This window comes from Podarcis tiliguerta (genome assembly GCF_965153285.1).
Source record: "Podarcis tiliguerta genome assembly, chromosome: 12".
In the NCBI taxonomy this organism is placed as follows: Eukaryota; Metazoa; Chordata; class Lepidosauria; order Squamata; family Lacertidae; genus Podarcis; species Podarcis tiliguerta.
The window spans coordinates 48,148,413-48,170,496 of record NC_139545.1 but is presented as its reverse complement, the minus strand read 5'-3'; the positions used below and the strand labels follow the sequence as shown (position 1 = coordinate 48,170,496).

The 22,084-nt window shown below is 44.2% G+C and overlaps 1 protein-coding gene across 6 annotated transcripts in view; it reads left to right on the top strand.

The window, feature by feature from the left end:
• The window catches only part of DPP6 (dipeptidyl peptidase like 6), a 486,229-nt gene that overhangs the window by 439,463 nt on the left and 24,682 nt on the right, over positions 1 to 22,084 (top strand). For all 6 annotated transcript variants that reach the window (XM_083406243.1, XM_083406245.1, XM_083406242.1 and 3 more), the window contains exons 9-16: positions 130 to 284; positions 1,224 to 1,321; positions 5,297 to 5,420; positions 6,475 to 6,513; positions 8,469 to 8,576; positions 9,710 to 9,801; positions 10,938 to 10,985; positions 12,384 to 12,502. In XM_083406243.1, coding sequence (XP_083262369.1) covers positions 130 to 284; positions 1,224 to 1,321; positions 5,297 to 5,420; positions 6,475 to 6,513; positions 8,469 to 8,576; positions 9,710 to 9,801; positions 10,938 to 10,985; positions 12,384 to 12,502 — 783 coding nt within the window. The remainder of the gene's footprint in view (positions 1 to 129; positions 285 to 1,223; positions 1,322 to 5,296; positions 5,421 to 6,474; positions 6,514 to 8,468; positions 8,577 to 9,709; positions 9,802 to 10,937; positions 10,986 to 12,383; positions 12,503 to 22,084) is intronic.

The window sequence follows — 22,084 nt, the reverse complement described above, 5'->3', positions numbered from 1 at the left end:
ACAACCTCTTCCAAAATAATTTTCTTCCCTGTGATGTGGTGTACATAGAGCTCCCCACCCTGAAGTTCCCACGCTAACAAATCTTTTGGATCTCACGATCTTCTTTCCTTCTTCTTTTTATTTACATAGAGGAGATCCTGAAGACCCATATTGCACACTGGTGGTCCCCCGACGGCACAAGATTAGCGTATGCAACTATCAATGACTCCAGAGTCCCCACTATGGAAATACCAATGTTCACAGGCAGCCTCTACCCTAAAGTGGAGACCTATCATTACCCAAAGGTAGGATGGATTTGATCTCTTTAACACCTGTATCTTTTGACTTCCACCTGGTTAAAATACAAGAACATGTAGCAACGTAACCAGAAAAGCCAATTAGCTTTACAGAGAATACTTTAATTCATCCTAGTAAACAAGTCTTCAAAAATTACTAGACTGAAAAGAAATTACTAGCCTGCTGAGGGCTGCTGGAGAAAAGTTAAAGCACTATATTTCTGTGTTGAGCTCATATCCACACCCCATATTTGTGGTACATTGCTCTCTTCAAAGAAGCCTGGGAACTATAGCTTACAGTGCGACAGCTACGGTAGCCTCCAGAGCTACAGTTCCCAGGATTAAATGTGCATTTAATGTGCTTTAAATGTGTGGTGCAAATGTGACCTTTGTTTCTATGCATTCCATCCCCTCTTTATATGCCTGCTCACTTCTTGCATGGGATTCCATGCCCTCGCCAGCCCCTCATTCCTGCTCACCAATGACCACTTGCCTAGTGATTAAATACATGGCTTTAACCACCGCCCTAATCACCTCGAGATCCATTTGCAAGTTCGTAGATTGTTTTCCCTGCAAAGCCATTCTGTGGCTTCCAGTTGAGCAGAAGGGGCAGAGGGGCTGAGGTGGTGAGAGGGCTGTTTCACCTTTTATTTGTCAGCTGTTTTTTTCACTCTGGCTACTTTGCATGAGAATTTTTCCCTTCTGAAGCAACCATAATGGCTTTGTATTTTAAAAAATATAATAATCACTGGGGAACAATTTCAGAGCTATAGGTAGCATGACATTTCTGAGCTACATCTACATTCTCTCTGTTTTTCTAATCCTTAGTCCGGTTCTGAAGTTTGCCAAGTCCAGCACTAAAATCCTCATTTATACCTTCTTACTTATAAACAGAATAAGTCATTTATTAAACACTTTTTTATCATTCTGTCTTCTTTTGTCTTCTAGGTTGGAACAGAAAATCCAAGCATTTCCTTACATGTCATTGGTTTGAATGGGCCTACTCATGATCTGGAAATGACTCCTCCTGATGATTCAAGAATGAGGTTTGTGCTGTACTAGCTACTTGTGGCAAAGACCTGAAGTTGTTACCTACCACTCCTTCCATTAAACCTCCTTTGTCTATTATTATTGTTTCTAATTCCACTGTCTTTCCCCTCCTCTCTTCTTGTCTTGAGCGCTTATCTGCTTTGATGACAGAGAGGCTTGGGCTATGCAAATTTTCCATGGCCCCTCTAGCTACCATTGCAAAAATTGCTAGACTGAAAAGAAATTACTAGCCTGCTGAGGCCATTAAAACATCCGCTTGTTGGCACAGATCAGTCCAGGGGTCTCAGAAGGGTTATTTTAAAATGAAAATCCAGCTGATAACACTCCATGCCTATGGATTGCACTGTGGCTGTAAATTTAAGACAAAACAGCTTCAGTCTATTTAAAGGCATCTGTTAAAAAAATTATTTGGTGTTCAATTTGAAGAATAGGCTTTCCCATTTGATCCTCACAACAGCCCTGTTGAGGTAGACTAGGCTGCAGCCGGCTAGCCAGCTTTGTGGCTCAGCAATGATTTGAACCAGCAACTCCTTGCTGAGTCTATCACTTTGCCCATTACACCAGAACTGGAAAGGCTATGCCACAATAATGCCATGCTAAGGTTGGAAACCTGTGAATGATTGGCTTGGAAATAAATCCTACTGAACTCTTCTGAGTAGAACATGAATTGGATCATACTGACCCACAATACAATTAAGCAAGTATAGCTCTACACACCTACTTACCCCAAATGTATTATATGCCTGTCTAATAGGGGACGCGGGTGGCGCTGTGGGTAAAAGCCTCAGCACCTAGGGCTTGCCGATCGAAAGGTCGGCGGTTCGAATCCCCGCGGCGGGGTGCGCTCCTGTCGTTCGGTCCCAGCGCCTGCCAACCTAGCAGTTCGAAAGCACCTCCGGGTGCAAGTAGATAAATAGGGACCGCTTACCAGCGGGAAGGTAAACGGCGTTCTGTGTGCTGCGCTGGCTCGCCAGATGCAGCTTGTCACGCTGGCCACGTGACTCGGAAGTGTCTCCGGACAGCGCTGGCCCTCCGCCTCTTAAGTGAGATGGGCGCACAACCCTAGAGTCTGTCAAGACTGGCCCGTACGGGCAGGGGTACCTTTACCTTTTTAATTGCCGTTTCCAGGGTGGTTACCATACCTAATGTCACCTGTGCCATTACATCAAATGTTTACTCCATTCTGACCTCCATTTCTGACCTTTATTTTTTATTTCATTTATTAAATTTGTATCCGCCCCTTCCAAAGGAGCCTAGGGCAGCAAACAGCAAAAACGTTAAAACAGTGAAATTTACCATTAAATGTTTTGTGCTGTGATTCTAAATACCGTAGTTTTAGTTTGAAAATGAATTCTTTTGAAAGCAGTGGGATTTCATGTCAGGGTAACCTTATGGAAACGATGCTTATCTTCTTTGAAACCCCTGATTAACTAAAAGCTTTGGGTACCCTCCAGGGTAGTTGAATCAATGAGCTTGTGCTGTTTAGTGTGTCCAGTATATTGCTAAGGTTAATTATCTGTACTCTGTGGGGGTATATTATAGGTCTCAGATTTAATTTAGCACGTTCAAAGCTCACCTTAAAGTCTGTTCAGATGACCTAGGCATTCAAAGGTTAACTATTTAGACATGACTTAGAACTATTTATAAAATACATAGTCCTCAGAATGGTCCAGAATATATGCTGAAATGAGCTCTAATCTCAGACTGAGCAAAGAACAATGTTTAATTCTGAGTTTATAATCTCTGACATTTGCATCCAGTTATTGGGGAGCATGAGCCTTTGAATAACAATTACTGGAAAACACAATTGTGCTCATGGGCTTCCTGTAGGCATCTGCTTAGCTACTATGATAACAGAATGCTAGACTAGATAAGCCTTCGGTCTGATCCAGGAGGACTCTTTTTATGTTCTGAACCACTCCTCTGCCATGTGGGTCTCATCCACTGTAACCATTAATCCAACTGAAAATAAATCATATTGAACCAGAAAGTAATATATCATCACCATCATAATTACACAAACCGTATGATCTGGTCCAACATATTCCTCGTGCAAGATTTGGAATCCCTGGTTCTCATCAGTCGTCATCAAACCCTTAGTTTTGTGACCCAGTTTTGAATTGTCTGAATGCCTCTCTCTGTTTTGATTTAAATAATAATAATTCACCACCAAGTTCAATAAAAGACATAAATATAGCCATCACACCATGTTGGAAAACCTCCTGATTCCAGCTGCTTTGGGTTTCTAGAAGGTGTAGGAGACAACAATTTGTCCTACTTTCACATTGATTCTTAAATTGTGCAAGCTTGTTATCAATGGCCACTCGCCGTGACGGCTGTGCCTCCATAGTTGGAAGCAGCATGTTTTTAGTTGGTGGAACTGCAAGAGAGGAGGCTGCTGTTGTGCTCAGGTCCCCCTTACAGGTTTCCCACAGACATCTGGGTGGTCCCTGTGAGAACATGATACTGAACTACATGGGCCACTTGCCTGAACCAGCAGGTTCTCCTTATGTTCTTATATTGTGTTCTTAACACTGTCGGAAGGAGTTTTTCATTCTCTGCTTATTTTAGTTTTATTAACAAAAGGAAAACAAGCTGTTTTCCTAGAGCAGTGGCTCTTAATTAGCTTGTTGTTGTTTAGTCGGTCACTCGTGCCCGACTCTTCGTGACCCCATGGACCAGAGCATGCCAGGCACTCCTGTCTTCCACTGCCTCCTGCAGTTTGGTCAGACTCGTGTTGGTAGCTTCGAGAACACTGTCCAACCATCTCGTCCTCTGTCATCCCCTTCTCCTTGTACCCTCAATCTTTCCCAACATCCGGGTTTTTTCCAGAGAGTCTTCTCTTCTCATCAGGTTGCCAAAGTATTGGAGCCTCAGCTTCAGGATCTGTCCTTCCAGTGAGCACTCAGGGCTGATTTCCTTCAGAATGGATAGGTTTGATCTTCTTGCAGTCCATGGGACTCTCAAGAGTCTCCTCTAGCACCGTAATCCAAAAGCATAAATTCTTCAGTGATCAGCCTTTTTTATGGTCCAGCTCTCACTTCCGCACATCTTAGCTCAATTAGCTAAGTATTGCTAATTCAAAAGCCAAGCTATTGAAAACATTGATACCTCCATGGTACCAACTGTGAACCACTGCCCTAGAGAATATGCTGGTGCCAAACTGTCATGTGAAAGAGAGGGAGAGAAAAAATGTTTATGATACTGAATTTCTAGTGCACCATTATATTTCCCAAACTTCAAATGCTAGGCATGGGCAACTCAGTTGTTCTGCCCTGCTTGTGCTCTGTCTTCTTATTTTGCTGGATAATCAGATCGTCTTCATCCTTCTGAGTCCTTCCTCCTCTGTATGCACAGCAAATCTTTTCCAGAATGCAAGCGATTTCTCCGGCGACGCAGCACATTAATCCCAACGAGAGCAACAACTCCTTTATACATATTTTATGGCAAACAAATGAACTCATAAAAATTTTATGGACTGTACACACTGTGAAAAGTCATTGTCTTATAATTTAAAGATGACTTTGACCTGTGCATTCCACTTGAATATGATAATGCTGCATGATTTGTCAGTCTTACAACTGCGACCCTCATTCATTATCAAGTCATTTACCCCTTTCTTAGCTCAAGGGGGAGAAGTGGCACGCTGCCTGCCTCGAGAACATAAAAAAGCAATAAGCAGGCAAGGGGCTGATTATGATGTAGGTAGTATGGGAATTCAGACGAAGTTCAAAGAGAGGAACACAAAAATGAATCCTGGACTTGTTACAATCACGACATATTGTAGTCTCGTTCTGCATCAAGTTTATTAATAGTCCACATTCCAAAAACAAATATTTGAGTCTGTGCAGTGCATCAAGTTTATTAATAGTCCACATTCCAAAAACAAATATTTGGGTCTGTACAGTGAAGGGAAATTGTGTTCTAAGTACTTGTAAGAGTAGCACTCACCTGCCTTCATTTGTTTTTAGGGAGTACTATATAACCATGGTGAAGTGGGCAACCAGTACCAAAGTTGCAGTAAACTGGCTGAACAGGGCACAGAATGTTTCTATCCTGACTCTCTGTGATGCAACAACTGGAGTCTGCACAAAGGTATTCATTTTTATTCACCTGCAGCATGTATCGTCCACGTGCAAGTTCTCAGGGCACCTTACAAGTAAAACAAGTTGAATGTTCAATAGTAGTATCAGTGTTTTGATTCCAGGCAGCTGAACACCCATAGCTTTTCCTTTGGCATTTGTAGTCTGCACCAATTTTTTGAAGCCTGAAAAAGGTGAGCGACCCGGGGTACATTTTGTGTGCATTGAAAGCAAAAGATGCATGCAACTGGAATTGAAAGAGGAAACTCCCTAGTTTCCCTGGGACAGATATGAAGCTAACCGGCTTGTAATTTCCAGGATTCCCCCTGGATCCCTTTTTAAAAGTGTGCCAATTGGGCCAGTACTCTTCAGTCTTTTGAGACCCAGGGTCCAGCTTTAATTCAAACATGCATTTTAGAACTCATTTCTTACATTTTTCACTATGCATTTGTATGGTGGAAGTGCTCCTGTTTCAGCCTAGCTTAGATCAGTCAGCAACCTGCTATTAGCTCCAGAGCCACCAGTTGAAGACTTAGGTCTTTCGGGTGGTTGTGTAGGTGTGGCATACGACCATCCCCTCCCCCATTCAGTGATAGGAGCCAACTTAGACCTCAATGCAAAAGCTCCACCTGATGCAGGCCATGTTACTCATCATTATTCATCTCCCACACAAAAATTGGGATGGGGAGAAATTTGACACTCAGGATCCCCACTCAAACAGGTGTTCATATGTGGCCTGGGGCATAGCTTGACCCAGGTGTGTGGTAGAAGGGGGGCGTTTCAGTGTTCCTCCACCAAGCAAAACCCTGGGTTGCTTACAAACAATGTGAATAATTATCCTCTTACTGTTATTCACATAGATTACTGCCATGCTTTAAACACATTCACTTGTTTAATCAAGAGCAAAGGCCTTTCAAGTTGCCTGCTCATAAATCATACTCAGATGGGCTCCTCTGTGCTTGCTCAGCCATTGTTGGAATTGAGTCAAATAGCTTTCTGCCCTGATGAGCAAAGTATAATAGATGCAAACTACAGTATAATATTTTAATTATGTTGCTTTGTTTCAGAAACATGAAGATGAGAGCGTAGCCTGGCTGCACAGACAGGTAATAGTGGTCTTTCCATCTCCTTAATAAAAGGTTCCATCACAAAGGGGCAAATTGAGATGCAAATACACACTTCAATACAGATCAACAGTGACATAGGAACCTACCTTTCTATAACAAAGCTACTCTTTGTCTAGGGATGCTAACTCTGTGCGCTTGTGTTAGATGCAGCAAAAGAGATGGAAGAGTTGGTCGGAAAAACTGTTGACTGCCAGCTTACGCTTCAGCAGGCGCCTTCTTGAGAGTGGGCTGCTGCAGGCATGGGGGGCCCAGGAGAAAGTAGACTCTAGTCCATGAATCTTATGTCATAATAGAGGTTCCCCCCCCCCCTTAAGGTGCTGTACAACTCTTTCTTCTCCCCAGACCACTAAGTCATATGGGGCACTGGGGTGGGGTAGGGAGATGTTCAAACTGGAAGATGGACTGCCCTCCCTGAAAATGGTAGGGCTAACAGGGCAGAAGTTTCCTCAGTCAAACAGCTTTTGGTTCTGAAACATGGTTAGCAAAAGCCATGGTTCAGAGTAATTATTATTGAGTCAATCAGAATGGCAGTGTTTTGCGAGGGGAAGGCATGTAGACAGATAGCAAAGTCTGGATCAGCTGTTCCAGCTTAGTTGGTAGCCTTTGGCAGAAACAAAAGTATTAAGCTGTAAACTCTTTTAACAGAAATCTATACGATTGGTGCCTCCTAGCTGTTTCTCTGTAGGCCATTGTATGTGCCTGTGATTTTTTGTTTTAACTGTGCAAAGGGGTAATATATTTGAACATCAAAGTGCTGCGATGCCCCAAATCTCCTGAGGGTTATTTCTCTTGATCAGAGTCACAGAGCCGCTTCTCAATGAACAGCAACAGCAGAAGCCTTTGGAATTGCAGGGCTTCAAGATTCTAAGGATCAGCCAGCTCAGCTGTATGCTGGTTACAAGATATAGCCCTAGAACCTGGAAGGAGCTCCTTGCTACCTTACTACGGCTCTTGTCAGGGGCTCCAGGGTATGACCTGTGAATGCTAAGGCATAGTTTAGTGGGACTAAATGTGCTCATGTGTAACAAACGCTGTAGTTTGTTAAGGATGCTGAGAGTTATTCAGAAACCCCTGTTCCCCTCATGGGGCTACAGCAGGGGTCACTGTCCCTCAGATCTTGTGGGGGGCTGGACTATATTTTTTTGGGGGGGGGGGGAATGAACGAATTCCTATGCCCCACAAATAACCCAGAGATGCATTTTAAATAAAATCACACATTCTACTCATGTAAAAACACCAGGCAGGCCCCACAAATAACCCAGAAATGCATTTTAAATAAAAGGCTACATTCTACTCATGTAAAAACATGCTGATTCCCAGACCGTCTGTGGGCCAGATTTAGAAGGTGATTGGGCTGAATTCAGCCCCCAGGCCTTAGTTTGCCTACCCATGGGCTACAGTTTCCAGAGTTCCCTGGGAATAGGGACGGGTTGTTAGACCATGCTGGGAATTGCAGCTCTGTGAGGGAAATAAGGGGTCTCCTAAAAACTCTCAGCACCTTTAGCAAACTACAGGCCCCAGGGATCTTTGTGGGAAGCTGTGCCTGCTTAGTGCTTTAAATTGTATAGTACAGATGGGGCCTGAGTTTCCAAGGACAGAGCAGGCAGGCAAGTCAAGCATATAAACAGAAGCAGGTCAGTTTATTTTGCATCTGGAAAGGGGAGCAACCAATCAGGGGAGGAGGGCCTTGTGGACCAAGGCAAAAGGCTGATAAAGCTACAACTTGTGCCCACAGTGTTTTGCACAAGTATAGCCTAATTTTCACTGAGCTGGATTTCAGCCGCAATCCTAGAAGATACATGGTTTGAATCCACATGTGGCTGAAGGAGCCTGGCAGAAGGATGGGACTCGCACGGTTGCTGTCTTGAGTGGTTTATTTCAAGATTCATGAATATTTATCTGTGCATTCATTTGCAACTGCTTGGTATTTGCAGAATGAAGAGCCCGCCTTCTCCAGAGATGGCAAGAAGTTCTTCTTTGTCCGAGCCGTCCCTCAGGGAGGGAGAGGCGAGTTTTACCACATTACCATGTCTTCATCGCAGGTGAGACAAAGCTCTGCTGCTGCTAAACGCCTTTTTGGGTGTGGGTGAAAAGTAATATACCAAGAATATTGGCTCTCTGGATGTCATTGGACTCCAGCTCTCATCAGCCTCTGGTAGCATAGCCGGTGGTCATGGATGATGGGAGTTGTAGTCCAACAACATCTGGAAGACCACAGAATCCCCACCCCTGTAACACACTTACATTGGCAGTTTTGACGATATAACAAGTCAACACCTAGACATATCACATGCAAAGCATTTCCAAGAAAATGTGCATCTGTTGAAGACAACAATATCTGAGTACTGTAGTGGGTTGATACACAGGAAATCTTGTGGCTGGCTTGCTATCAGTGGAATCTGCTGGCAAAAGGGGTTTAAATGAAAAACATAATTTGCAGACCAAAGAAAGAGGGATTGATGGGCAACAACCAAAGAAAAATGAACTGGTCTCCTTTGATGCAGAATTGGGCTGAGGAACAGCTGCAGCCGCGCAGAGTGAGCAGGTTTGACTGGGTTGCACAGAGAGTAGAAAGGAGGCTCCTTTGGGTGTGAGCACTGAGGGCTTAGGGTGCAGCGTGGGTTAGATTCCCTTACAAGAAAGCATTTCTGTATGTTTTTCAGATGCAACTTCTGTGACCCTGAAAAGCGAGCATCCATTTGTAGCCAAAGCGCTGGACTTAAGCTAGGGAGACAGGGCTCAGATTCCGAAACTCACTGGTGACTGTAGGCCAGTCACTGTCTTTCAATAGAGCCTGCCTCACAAGGTTGTAGCCACCTTGAGCTCTTTGGAGAAAGAGTGTGACAGAAGGGCAATAAGTAGAGTTTTCCCAATCAGACTCCGCTCATCTGTCTCTGCTTCATCTTCGCCACTTTTGGAGAAGCTTCAGAAGCCCTATAGCACAATTTGAGAAATTCTGAAATACGGCTATCCCAAGCATGAATTTGGCTCAATTTATTATTTTCACTTCTAGGAGGATAGAAGAAGAATAAATTAGTGTCTTTTAAAAAATGCATCAGGAAAAGGGACATCAGGAAAACTTGCTCTGAAGAAGATAATGCAGATATATGTTTGATCATCGTTAGAACACCTTGCTCCATGTTTTGAAATTCATCTCTTCCTCCTTTCTCGGCAGCCCAACAGCAGCAGCAACGATTTACAGTCAATCACATCGGGTGACTGGGATGTGACCAGGATTTTGGGATATGAGGAAAGGCACCATAAAATGTAAGGAAAACCAAACCATGTCAAGTCCGTTTCCATGTCTTAGAAGGTTCAGCACTGCAAGGGTAACTGGGTTAGTGGAGTGCTTATGTGTGACCCAGTTGGCATTGCTCTGGATTGAAACCTGTGATATTAATGTGCTTAAATACAGAAGCCAGGCTTCCCTCGCATTACTCTGGTAAGTAGGAAAGTCTCCTCTGTGAAATGGGTGTAAGCATAAGAATCAGAGTATTATTGTGAGGATGCTCCTGTCCAATGTTTTACCAACTAAAATGATTCATACTACTGTGGAATAAGTAACTTCAGGACAGTGGCTTAAGGAGCATTTTGGATATATCTTGCTTGGCCTTTGGCTTACTGCTACACACATGAACATTTTTCCAATGTAAAAAGAGTATTCAAAGACATTCAACGCTGCTTCTCCGGGGCGGGGGCTGTCATATTGCAAGCATGGAATCTCTGAAGCATTTGGGTGCCTTTTAATCCAGCCTTTTTTATATAGAACATCCATTTAAAATCAGTACAATGGACAGCTCTTTTTCTATTCCTTTGTATAACTGCTGAATAATAAAATTTCTTTAGAAATTTTCATCTGACAGCTGGAAGGCTGGGCTAATTTTGTGTATTTAATTGCATGTAGCTAACGATTTTGACAAATGTGTGTTCAGCTGCATTTGGTGAACATATTGCATTTTCTTTTAAAGTTCTTTCCAAATGTGAAACATCTGCATGAGTCCATTGGTGCACTGCTGCCAGGATGACATTTTTTAGCAGCACAAATTTGCACATAGGTTTATGATTGGTTTTCCCCACTGCCTGCATGACAGGCAGGTCCAATCATGTAGATATGAAAATCATGAGCTCTAGGGGGAAAGTCCCCGCCCCTATAATTTTGCCTCTTTTTTCTGTTCATTTTACCATTCCAAACTTGCAGCCACAGGAACAGAGACTTTCTTTGAAACAAAACAAAAACTGGAATTATAACTTAAAAGGCATCAGAATAATGTTTCTAGGGTGCAAGGAGTCCACGGGGCATATCTCTTCCACCTTTCTTCTGAATAGTTTGTGCCTATGCAGATAACCCAGATGAAATACTGCTCTCAAAAATCTGGTTATAATCTATGGGCATTTTATTCTAGCTATTTCCTCAGCACAGAAGAGTTACCAAGGACACGACATTTATACAGGTATGATTTATTTTCATGGAAGAAACAATGTCCAGACTTTTCCTTGAAAGAGGTTGTTATCAGTTCTTCTTACACCTGAGCAAATTCAGTGCAAAGTAAGCCAAAAGAAGATACATGGAATTGTGGGGGGGAGGACTCAGTTTCCCAAAAGAGCAATCAGTTTCCCAAAAGATTTACAAGTGGTTTTCTAATTTGAGAAATGGCCGCTCACCCCGGTCCGGCGGTGGGTGTCGTTTGCGGCCCGGCGTGAGGCTTCCCCGTCCTCCCGCAGCCACACCGTCCTTCTGACCATTGCTCCGCTCCCATGGCTGTCATGGAACCTGCTGGGTTCCACCAAACCCAGATTCAAATTCTGGCCTATCCACGGTGGCCTGAGGGGGGCAGGGCAACCAGAGCGGACCGAGTCGGAGCAGGCTTCACTCTGGTCTGCTCCAGTAGAACAAAAGAGGGGCCGGAGCTGCACAGTTGAAAAGTAACGAAGAAGAGATAAAGGCTTGAAATGGTACTGGAGGTAAAACATTTTCAAATGATAATAGTGCTAATAAAGCAATAAAATTCCCAGGTGGTGACCAACTTTCTTAGGGGCATAAGACCAAGGCTCTGCTGTCACAGCAACTATCGCTTTTGGAAGGTACCATATTTTTCGCTCTATAAGACGCACCAGACCACAAGACGCACCTAGTTTTTGGAGGAGGAAAACAAGAAAAAAAAGTGCGCAGTGAAAGCAGCAATCCCTCTTGCTGTTCTGGCTTCTGGGATAACTGTACAGCCAGCATTCGCTCTATAAGACGCACACACACTTCCCCTTACTTTTTAGGAGGGAAAAAGTGAGTCTTCTAGAGCAAAAAATACGGTATTTTCCAGTACTGTTTAGAAGCCTCTTCTTTTGCTTTCTTTGGTTTTTGATGCTGCCGACACTCCTCTGCAGGTGCGTGATTTGGGGCAATTTCCTGCTTCCCAACAGGAGGAGGCGCCACCCGCCAACAGAGGAAACGGGGGCCTGCCAGATTCTTCAGATGGGGATGTGGGGGGTGGGCTAGATTAGGAACATAGGAATCTGCCTTATGCTATCTTTCTCAGTGTTGCCTACACTGGCTGGCAGCAGCAGCTCTCCAGGGTTTCAGGCAGGGGTCTCTTCCAGGTCTGCCTGGAGCTGCAAGGCCTTCTGCATGGGAAGGGGATTCTCCTGACCACTGAGCCACGGCCATTTCCCAGTTCTAAAAACCAAAGCTGCTGTGGACTAGACCATCACACCAGGCCCAGGGGCAGCTCAGCCCCTAAACACATGGTTGAGAAAGCACCCAACTCTCTCCAAGGTCCTGCCATCACAAATCCACATGCCTGTTCCAAGCAGTGCCAGCTGAATAATCAGACGTGTTGTTTTCTCCTCTTTGCCAGTGCCAGCACTAAAGGGCCCTTCAACAGGCAGTGCCTCTCTTGTGACCTGATAAACAACTGCACGTACTTCAGTGCATCCTTCAGCCACAACATGGCCTATTTCATCCTGACCTGCGAAGGTAGGATTCTCGTATTGTCCTATAACCATGCGGCAAAGCAGGCCACCTTATTAATAGTGCCGATAAGGAATCACTCTACAGCTGTACAAGGCTTTAAAAGCAGCCAAGAGTGGCTGACTGGGCCAGATACCCCCAACCAGTGGTCTCCAGGTGTGGCTGGAATACAACTCCCACCATCCCTGGGTGCGTGTCGAGATGCAGGTCAGCACACAAGAAGCAGAGTCTTTCGGTGCAGTAAATTCTGTATTCAAGAAAACGGTACACAACACTCCCGGCAGGTCCTGCCCCTATAGAGCAGTTGCCAGGACTGATGGCCCCCACCTTCAACCCCCTCTAAGGCTCCTCCCGCCAGATGTTTCCCAAGCAGTCTCAAACTGTGTCTGGGTACCTGTAATCTCTGTTCTGCTCTGCACATCATTCCACATGCCTTTGGAGACAAGGGGGAAGGGAAGCTGGTCACAGTCAGAGAGGCAGACTCCCTGTATTCTCTGCTTCAGCCTCTGAGTCTGAACTGCTCTCTGTCACAGGCTCGCCTTGCTCACTAAACCCCGTTGCCTCTTCAGCATCCAAAAGCGACCACCCCCACTCTTCTCCCTCTGACATCTCCTCAGTGTCCCACCACCAATCCCTTGGCTCTGAGCCTTCCTCCTCTGGGGTGTCCCTTGGGGGTTCCCCAAGCTGGTGCCTCCCACCAGTCCCTGCCACTGGATGACCTTGCTGGCTGGGCCTGATGGGAGCCAAAGTCTGGGTATCTGAAGAGTACCTGCTTGAGGAAGGCTGGACTAGGCAGCCAGCTGCTTCCAGGATATATGATGTAAAACTCTGGTAATGAGATCTGGGCTAAGCAGCCATTGTTCCTTTGCTTCCTCTCCCCACCCTGCAACTCCACCAAGCATTAAGCCAGATGGAAACAAGGTCCCTGCCGACCCTTCCATTGTAGAATAGCTGTTTGTGGACCTCTCAGCTTCTGGAATTTGCTGCCATAAGTGTTGAATAGTGGGTAGACATGGCAGACGACACAGTGATTTCTCCAAAGCAGCTCTTTATTTTGTAAGCTGGAACAGGACTGAACAGCAAACAGCTCAGACGGCCTGCTTTTATAGGCAGCCGGCTGTCAACATTGTAGCAACAACAACCCAGGGTTTCCCGCCTAAAATAACTGACGTGGACCTGAGTGAAAACTATCTACAGTATCCCCCTGCTGGCCCAGGGTGAGAACTTCAGTACACAACAATAAGAAATGAGGAAAGCCACAATAAACATTTGCCCAAGACAACCTGGCTTGGACAAACTTTCGGCTTTCTCATCATCTTAGCAAGCAAAATTGATACACTTTGCTGGATGCTGTAGGGCTTGGAGGCGAAGGTTACAGTTTTACTTGAGAGTATATCCTGTTGAATTCAGTGGGATTTATTTCTGATTAAACATGCATGGTGCAGGGTTGTAAACGTTCAGGTTGCAGCAGGGTCTCTGTAATGCGCAGCAATGTAAAGGAGGGGAGCTGAAAGCTCTTGGATGTTTGCTCAAGGCAATGTGAATGTGTTGTTTGGATTACTTGTTTCTCACCCATGTCACCGTCAAACTTGTTAGAATTAAATATCACCGTTGAACTTGTTAGAATTAAACCTTGCCGCAAGCTTAGCATTTATAGACTCTGCCCTGCAGCTACAGATCTAAAGCTCTTTAAAGTATTTCCTGCACAGTTCATTTATTTTCTTTTTACCCTGTTGGATATGCCTGATAGATATAGTACGTGTGTCTTTAAGAGTAATATTCAATAATAAAGCTGGAACATGAGACATGCCAGTTATTAAGAGCTGATTCACAGTTATTTACATGCTTTCTCCAAAGCATAGCAAAACTGGATAGCTGTGCCGGTCCATTAGAATAAAAAATTATACAGGATCTAGCTGCAGGGATACACAAGCAAGGCTTCACACCACCTGCCTTTGAGCAGATATGCCTAATGTTCCCCCTTTTAAAAATGTTTTTGAATATCCTACCTGAGGAATGTCATAAGTTTCTGACATTTTCCAATGGTCTTAAAGGTAAAGGGACCCCTGACCATTAGGTCCAGTCACAGACGACTCTGGGGTTGCGGCACTCATCTCGCTTTATTGGCCAAGGGAGCTGGTGTACAGCTTCCAGGTCATGCGGCCAGCATGATTAAGCTACTTCTGGAGAACCAGAGCAGCGCACGGAAACGCCGTTTACCTTCCCGCCAGAGTGGTACCTATTTATCTACTTGCACTTTGACGTGCTTCTGAACTGCTAGGTTGGCAGGAGCAGGAACCGAGCAACGGGAGCTCACCCTGTCGCGGGGATTCAAACTACTGACCTTCTGATTGGCAAGCCCTAGGCTCAGTGGTTTAGACCACAGCGCCACCACGTCCCATACTCCAGTGATCTTGTTACTGGTAAATATCATTCATGTCTGTACCTACAGCCGCACTTTGGAAAGCGCAAATGAGCCAGAGCTAAGTACTAGTATAAAATAAAGTATCAGAAGGCCAGTGCATTGACGCAGTGATAAGCAGGCAACTCAGAAACCTTCTGTGTGACAGAATTCCCCCTCTGCCCATCCTGTCGAGAACTGAGCAGTGCATTAACATGCTTCCCTGGGAGTGATTGTAGCTTGCTGTTTACACATTAAGTCACTGAATGTGTTAACTGTTCTGGCCAAGATTATTCCCTTCCAGAAGGCTGATTATGAAGATGTCCTTCTTCCACCCCCCCTTCTCTGTGTACCCCTCCAGCACAGGAATGTAATTAGTGCTGGGGGGCAAGTTGTGACCTTTTGCCACTTTTCCTGTGGCTCGGGAAGCGTAAATTAGTTTCTGATGTTTTAGAGCACAGCCAGACTAAATCAGTCTTTTGCACATGGCCATCTTTTGCATTTATTTGCCGGTCCCTCTTTCCAGAGGACTAGTGCCCTTAATTCTGAGTGATGGCCAGGTCATGAGCCTCCGCTGCGCATGGCTCATGTTAACTCTTTGAGAGGGAAAAGTAATTCGTTCCCTTTCATTAAAGCAGTACTTTAAAACACAGGGCAGAGTGGAGGTCTTCTGCCCCCAAACCCAAGGCTTCATAAACGCAGCTCCTCCAGATTAAAAGTAGGATACTATTAACTCACTTAATTTTTTTTCCTTAAGAGAACATCTGTTCTGTCACCCTTTAACAACATAGTTATTAAAGTAGGCTGTGATTAATTCAAATTGTCACTTGTGCGGATGTCGGCATTAAGTTTCTGCTTCCTCTGAGCAGACCAATCGTTTGTATGTTATAAAATACTTCACTGTGGTGTGAAGCACCATTAATTTAACATAAATTACCCTTAATTGTTCGCTGACGTGAAAGACAAATAAATAAAAGGAAATGGAGAAAAGCGATTGGCGGCTTCTAGTTTAACTGTGACTTTTACACGGAGTGAAGGTTGGCCGTTGTGCCTCCGTGTAATTGACCAGAACAGATGGTTCTGCAGCACAGCAGTTTTGCCTCCTTACTGTACTTGCAAATATTTAGGAAAGGGGTATGGCAGAGCGCACAGGTACTGAGCTGTGCAATTCATCTGGAGGCAAATAATTCACCACGGAGTTCTCCAGCTAGCTAGAGCTGAATTACATAACATGGTAATAACTACTCTGAGAGGCAAGTTAGGTTGCTTCCAGACAGCTTGTTTATTGAGCATTCAGCCTATTTTGTTTGCACAGGGTTTATAAGGAGGTTAGATGGTGGTGGCTATGTACTGAGATTAATTCTGATTTGTTTGTGGGGAGGTTAGATGACGTATCAGTCGCTATCCCACATTTTCCTATGCATTTCCACATCACTTTCCTTATACAGGCAATGGCTGTTTTGCACGGGGGTTACATTCCTGACCCCTCATTGTGTTGGCAAAGTGCACATAAGCCCATTAGGCCCTGCTCCACCACCTTCCGGGTTGCAGCGATGGACATATTGGACCAGCCAAAAACGGTCAAGGCCTGTGTTGTAAAAAAATAGTAATCTAATTTTATGGGAAAGCATGTTTGTTGTGCAACAGCTGCAAAGCAACTTTAGTTGTGCTGCCTGGATTTCCTGGTTTATGATTGAGGTCACATCCACACCATACTTTTAATGCACTCTTATACCACTTTAACAGTTGGGACTTCCTCCAAAGTATCCTGGGAATTGTAGCTATGATTCCCAGCACCCTTAAACTTCAGTTCCCAGGATTCCCCATGACTGCTCAAGTGGTATAAGAGTGCTTTTAGTGTATGGTGTGAATGTGTATGGTGTGAATGTGGCCCAAATCTCACCCCAAAATAGTGACCGTCTTACCCTTGGGGTAAGAGATAGTGACTGGATTAGGGCTACCAAGTTAACTTGGTGGCTGAGTGGAGATTTGAAGATGGTTCAGCCTGGGTCAAATCCTGAAATACCATTAAAATCCCTGGAACGAGAAGTAATCAACTAGAAATATTATCATATGGAAATAAACAAAATAATATAAATCAAAAAGTTTAAAATTAGAATTAGAAAAACCTAAAATTGAACAAAGCCTTAACGGGATGCCAGCTACAAACCTCGTTTCACTGAACTATTCAGTTTCCTCAGAAGGAAATAGAGAAATCATAAACCTTAAATGATCAAAATTCTTCAATTTTATGTTTTCCCCCATAAGATAATATTTCTAGTCGATTACTTCTCATTTCAGGGATTTTCACAGTATTTCATTTGTTTTGTGTAATTTCCCGGTTGCGTGACTGTCTCTTTTTTTCTCCTGGGTCAAATCCTGAGCTCTAATCACATGGCCTCTGCCAAAGAATCCTGGCAAGAATAGTTGATGGAGAGGGTGCTGATAATTCTCTGTTAGAGATCCCTCGTTCCTCTCCCTTCCAGATAGTCCCCAGGTTCTCTGGGCAGAGGAAATTGACAGCGAAACCAGTTTAATTCAGTAGCACAGATTTGCCCTAAATGGTCCAATTCCCCTTTCAAGCAATCAATGATAATAGCAGCTAAATCCCTCTAGTGCCCTCAGTAACAAAGCTGAAGAAATGGAGGTGTCATCACACAGTACTGAGAACAGGAGGGGTGTGTGTGTTTATTTCCAGCTTGATGAATGACCTTGGCTGAACTCATTATTCTTGAGAGTCTAAGTGCAGATGTTCCCATCCCTCAAGATTTAGAGCTTGGGGAAGAGCTGCATCTTTCACCCTCTGTGCCAGCTGGAGTCTTTATTAGGTTTATTGTTTTCTGATTTCAAGAGACCTGTTTAACTTTTTGTGAGCGCTGCAGGAATGTTAAAGACAGGCACTCAAGAATCTCTTGCTTGCGGGGGGGGGGGCTAAAAGAGGGAGAAGCCACCGAATGTAAAATGTATTTTGGGGAAGCAAGTTCTTTCCTTCCCCCAAAATATAAAATGCCACTTTATCGACATTGTTTGTGTGACATGCAGATCTGTTAAAATAGAACTGAGATCTCAGCTTACTTTTTCATTCCGATGGTTTAAAAAGTAAGCATCTAGTCCTCCTGATTGTAAAGAGTGGCTCCAGATAAGAATGAGCAGGAGATTTGCATCTTGAGCTAGGTATTTTCTCCTTATTTACTTAAAATATCTCTTAGCTACCCTTCACTGAAAGATTCCACATCAGTGTATAGAAATGTGTGTAAAATCAATTCACACAACATATAAATACAACCTGAAACCAATAAAGGAGTATAACAAAATACAAGATGAAACAAACATTCCAAAAGCTAAAAAGAAAGAAAAACAGAAAAGAAACAGTTCCAAAAACCAGACACATGCTAACAACAACAACTATCATCCAAAATGCCTGGGCCAATGAAGAAGGACTTCACCTGGCTCTGAAAGTTTCTAATGTCAGCATGATGTGAGCCTCCTTAGAGAGGACATTTCACAGTTGGGGTGCCACCACAGAAAAGGCCCCTCTCTTTTGTAGAAACAAAGCAGCATGCCTCTGGTGAACAGGGTCCTTGGGACTCGATGGCCCTTGTGGTCTCTTCCAACTCTATGATTCTATGATTCTATGAGCAGGTCTCTGTCTAGAAGATCTGAACTGTTCCTTCAGGTAAGCAGATTGCCCCACGAATGGGGAGTTGCACACTTGCAATTCCTTCCAGTCGTCCATAATGTAAAATGGGATCTCTGAATTAGCCCCTGAACTGCCAGAACAAATCCATCTTCTTAAATTGCATGAAAATAGGGCAGCATAGGTGGTTATTGTTTTGCTTTGCTGTATGCACACCTGTGGAACAACATGATCTTAATACTTAGAACAGGAGCCCGGCTGGATCAGGCCAAAGAAAAGCTTGTCCAGCCCAGCATCCTGTTCTCAAGTTGGCAAACCAGATACCTGTCCGAAAAGCACAACAGCACTCTCCCCATTTGTAATATCTGGCATTCAGAATACCCCCAATAATGGAAACAAGAGTGTAGCCATTGTGTCTAGTAGCGACTGATAGCCTTTTCAAGAAGGATGCATGTGAAACATGGCGGTGGGTGGGGGGAATGACATAAATGCCTTGGAGGCTTAGGAAAGCAGTTCAATATACTTTTTTTGATATCGGTGATTGCCAGCACATGCCACAAACATCTGTCTCTGGTGTTGAATCTGAACACGCCACTGACAGGACAGATCTTTTAATTACAGCCGGTGGCTCCCCAACGCTCCCGGCGCCTTTGTTTATTAGTATGATAATATGGTATCCATGTATGAACTGGGGTGCGTTAAGCTATACATAATGCATGGCTTAGCAAATAAAGAGATATTGGAAGCTGTACGCTGGGGCACGATGGCCGTTGCCAATTATCATACTCCGGCAGCACCCAGGCCCTTTGAGTTCTTCCCGCTTGCAGCTGCCCTTTTAAATCATTCATTGCTGCTTAAAAGATACTCTGCTGGAGCCTGGCAGAGACAATTTCAATTTTCATTGTTTACATAGTGGGAGTTTCACTTGTGGTTTGAAATTATGGGCTGCACATAACTGCGGCTGAGCCAAAGAGAGCAGGTTTCCCTTTAACGTTGCGTTTTGTTTCGTTTTGTTCCACTCATCTCCCATGTACAGTTTCTGTGTTTTGGTAGCTGTCACTGAATACAGATTAGTTCGCTGACATGATTTCCATGAGATTTTTAAAAGGGGGAAAACATTAGACGCTCTTTGGAAACAAAACCACAGGTTTCTCCAAAAGCGCTTGGCAATGTTTTAACTGCTTTTTTTAAAAAATGGCTAGCGGTATTGGACATGCTGATTAATGTTTATTAATTAAGCAACTATCTAGAGAGTGCCACAGTTTTAAAACAGTGTTTCCCCACTGATATTTGTGACAAAAATAGAGCATGGACCTGGTGCTCCCAGATGCACTGTTTTCGTTTGCTTTTACATGACTTAGGCTGGGACTCAAAGAGACTTGTACACATACACGCATAGCACTTCCACATAGGCAAAAGGAGATAACATTTTTTTCTTTAAACTGCCAGCCCTTTCATTGCATGGCGTGTTGCTCTGAGGTCCTCTCACCCTGAGGGGAAGGGGATTTTCAAGGATGGATGATACTGATGGCGAATAAGTCAGATTAAATCTACTGTGTTTGTGTGCAAAGCTTTGGGTTCTGGCTACTGTGCTTATTGTCTAGGCATTAGCTGTATGTTAGCATGGCTCTGTCTCACCGATGATATAATTTAGTGTTGCTCACAGCTAATAAGCTGTGCCCATTTTGCAGGATCATCATAGCCTTCCATGTCATGCATTTAAATTAATCAAAGCCTTCCTCCTCCTGTTTGGACGTGGCAAACAGGCACATCTGAGATAATATCACCATTGCTGGTTTTCATGCTCACACTGAACTGGGGAGGTGAGAAGGAAATGAGTCGCTTGTGATATCACAAGCCACCGAAGAAGAAAAAAATCTACTATTGTTTGCAGGTTTCAATTTATCCATGAGCTCCACCCAGAAGCAACATACGTAGTATTCATGGATTCCTAACAGAGAGGTATATTACCTAGCCTGGACTGGGGGAGGAACTGAGCCAAAGGATAATCTGTTGCCCTGGGAATGCTTGTGCAAACACCAGAGAGAGACTTCACCCAGTGCAGTGGTATAAAGTATTGTTGGAGGACCTCATTATCCCTGTGGAGGCTGCTGTTGGACCAACTCAAAACTTCATGGCCTCCATGACAACCATGGGTCTCTCATCGGTCCAGCACATCAGGCAGGGCACATTCTCAGTGGGATCATTGCCCCACATGCTATGAGGACTGAAGAGGGGGAGTGCAGTGCACTGCCTTGTCATGGTTAGACCATTATCTGGTTAACGTTGGACTGATGATGGCAATTCCCCCTTGTAAGGGTGGTGGCCCCATTCAGATGGCCACCAGTGGAGATTGATGGAATCCGGCATGTTCCTGAATGCTCTAGGGCAGTGATGGCCAAACTCGGCCCTCCAGCTGTTTTGGGACTACAGCTCCCATCATCCCTAGCTAGCAAGACCCATGATCATAGATGGTGGGAATTGTAGTTGAAAAACAGCAGGAGACCCAGGTTTGGGAAACACTGATCTAGAACAAGAGTCACTGGGCTGCTGCACAAGGAAAGTAGGAGCTGCAATTGACTGCGTGCTTCCAAAATTCTCATACTTTCTGTCTGGCCTGTCTCCTCTCAATAGAATGAAAGAGAGCAAACTGTGAAAGCTGATTTCCGACAGAATATTTCACACTCCACGTAATATGTTTAGTCATCAAAGAGCTTATCATTTACATTTCCTGCATGCATTTTGAATGTGTGAGCAGGATAATTAAATTCATATGCGCCAGCGTTTCACAGAAGAAAAGCAGGGGCACTTGAGTATTTATCACACTCTGAGTGGGGACAGATGCACATGCAAACGCAGATGCCTGCGTTTTTTTTTCTTTCTTTCTTCCTCCTGCCGTTCAGGCTCATTGCAACACATTTGACTGACATGCTGGCATGCAGATTGACTGCTGGTTTGGTAGTCTGTCTTGCCCTTCCCCCATTCCAAGCAGCTCTCTGCTTCTTTATTTTTTAAGGACCATGTGTGATTTGAAAATGCAGCATGCAGTTCTTTCCATTCTGAACTTTTTTGAGAATCAATTTCTACAACCTTGAAAGACAGCTTCAGATGTGTGTGTGTGTGTGTGTGTGTGTGTGTTAGTGACATCACTGGGTTTTTCCAGCCAATCAGTGCTGTGCACAGCTGTGTTCTGGTTTCCCTTGAGCTGAAGCTGGGAATGAAAACTGTATACCTAAACAAAATGCAATGAAGTTACTTATACCACTGATCTAATGGTCTAGATCTGTCTGCATGCTTTCTTTGACAGCAGTAGTCACTGCCTTCTCTTCTCTACCTCCAGCACATTGCATTAATCTACCTTGCCGCATCCTGTCCTGCAGTGATTTCTGAAGCCAGGGGGCCATGACAGCTTGTTGTTGTTAGCAGTAAACTATCCAGAAATTTTTGCATCTTTAAAGCTTTCATTTCTCTTGAACCCCATCCATCAGGTGCATAAAGATAGAAATGCTTTGTGCGGCATAAATTGCACAATGTTGGAATCATCTAAAAA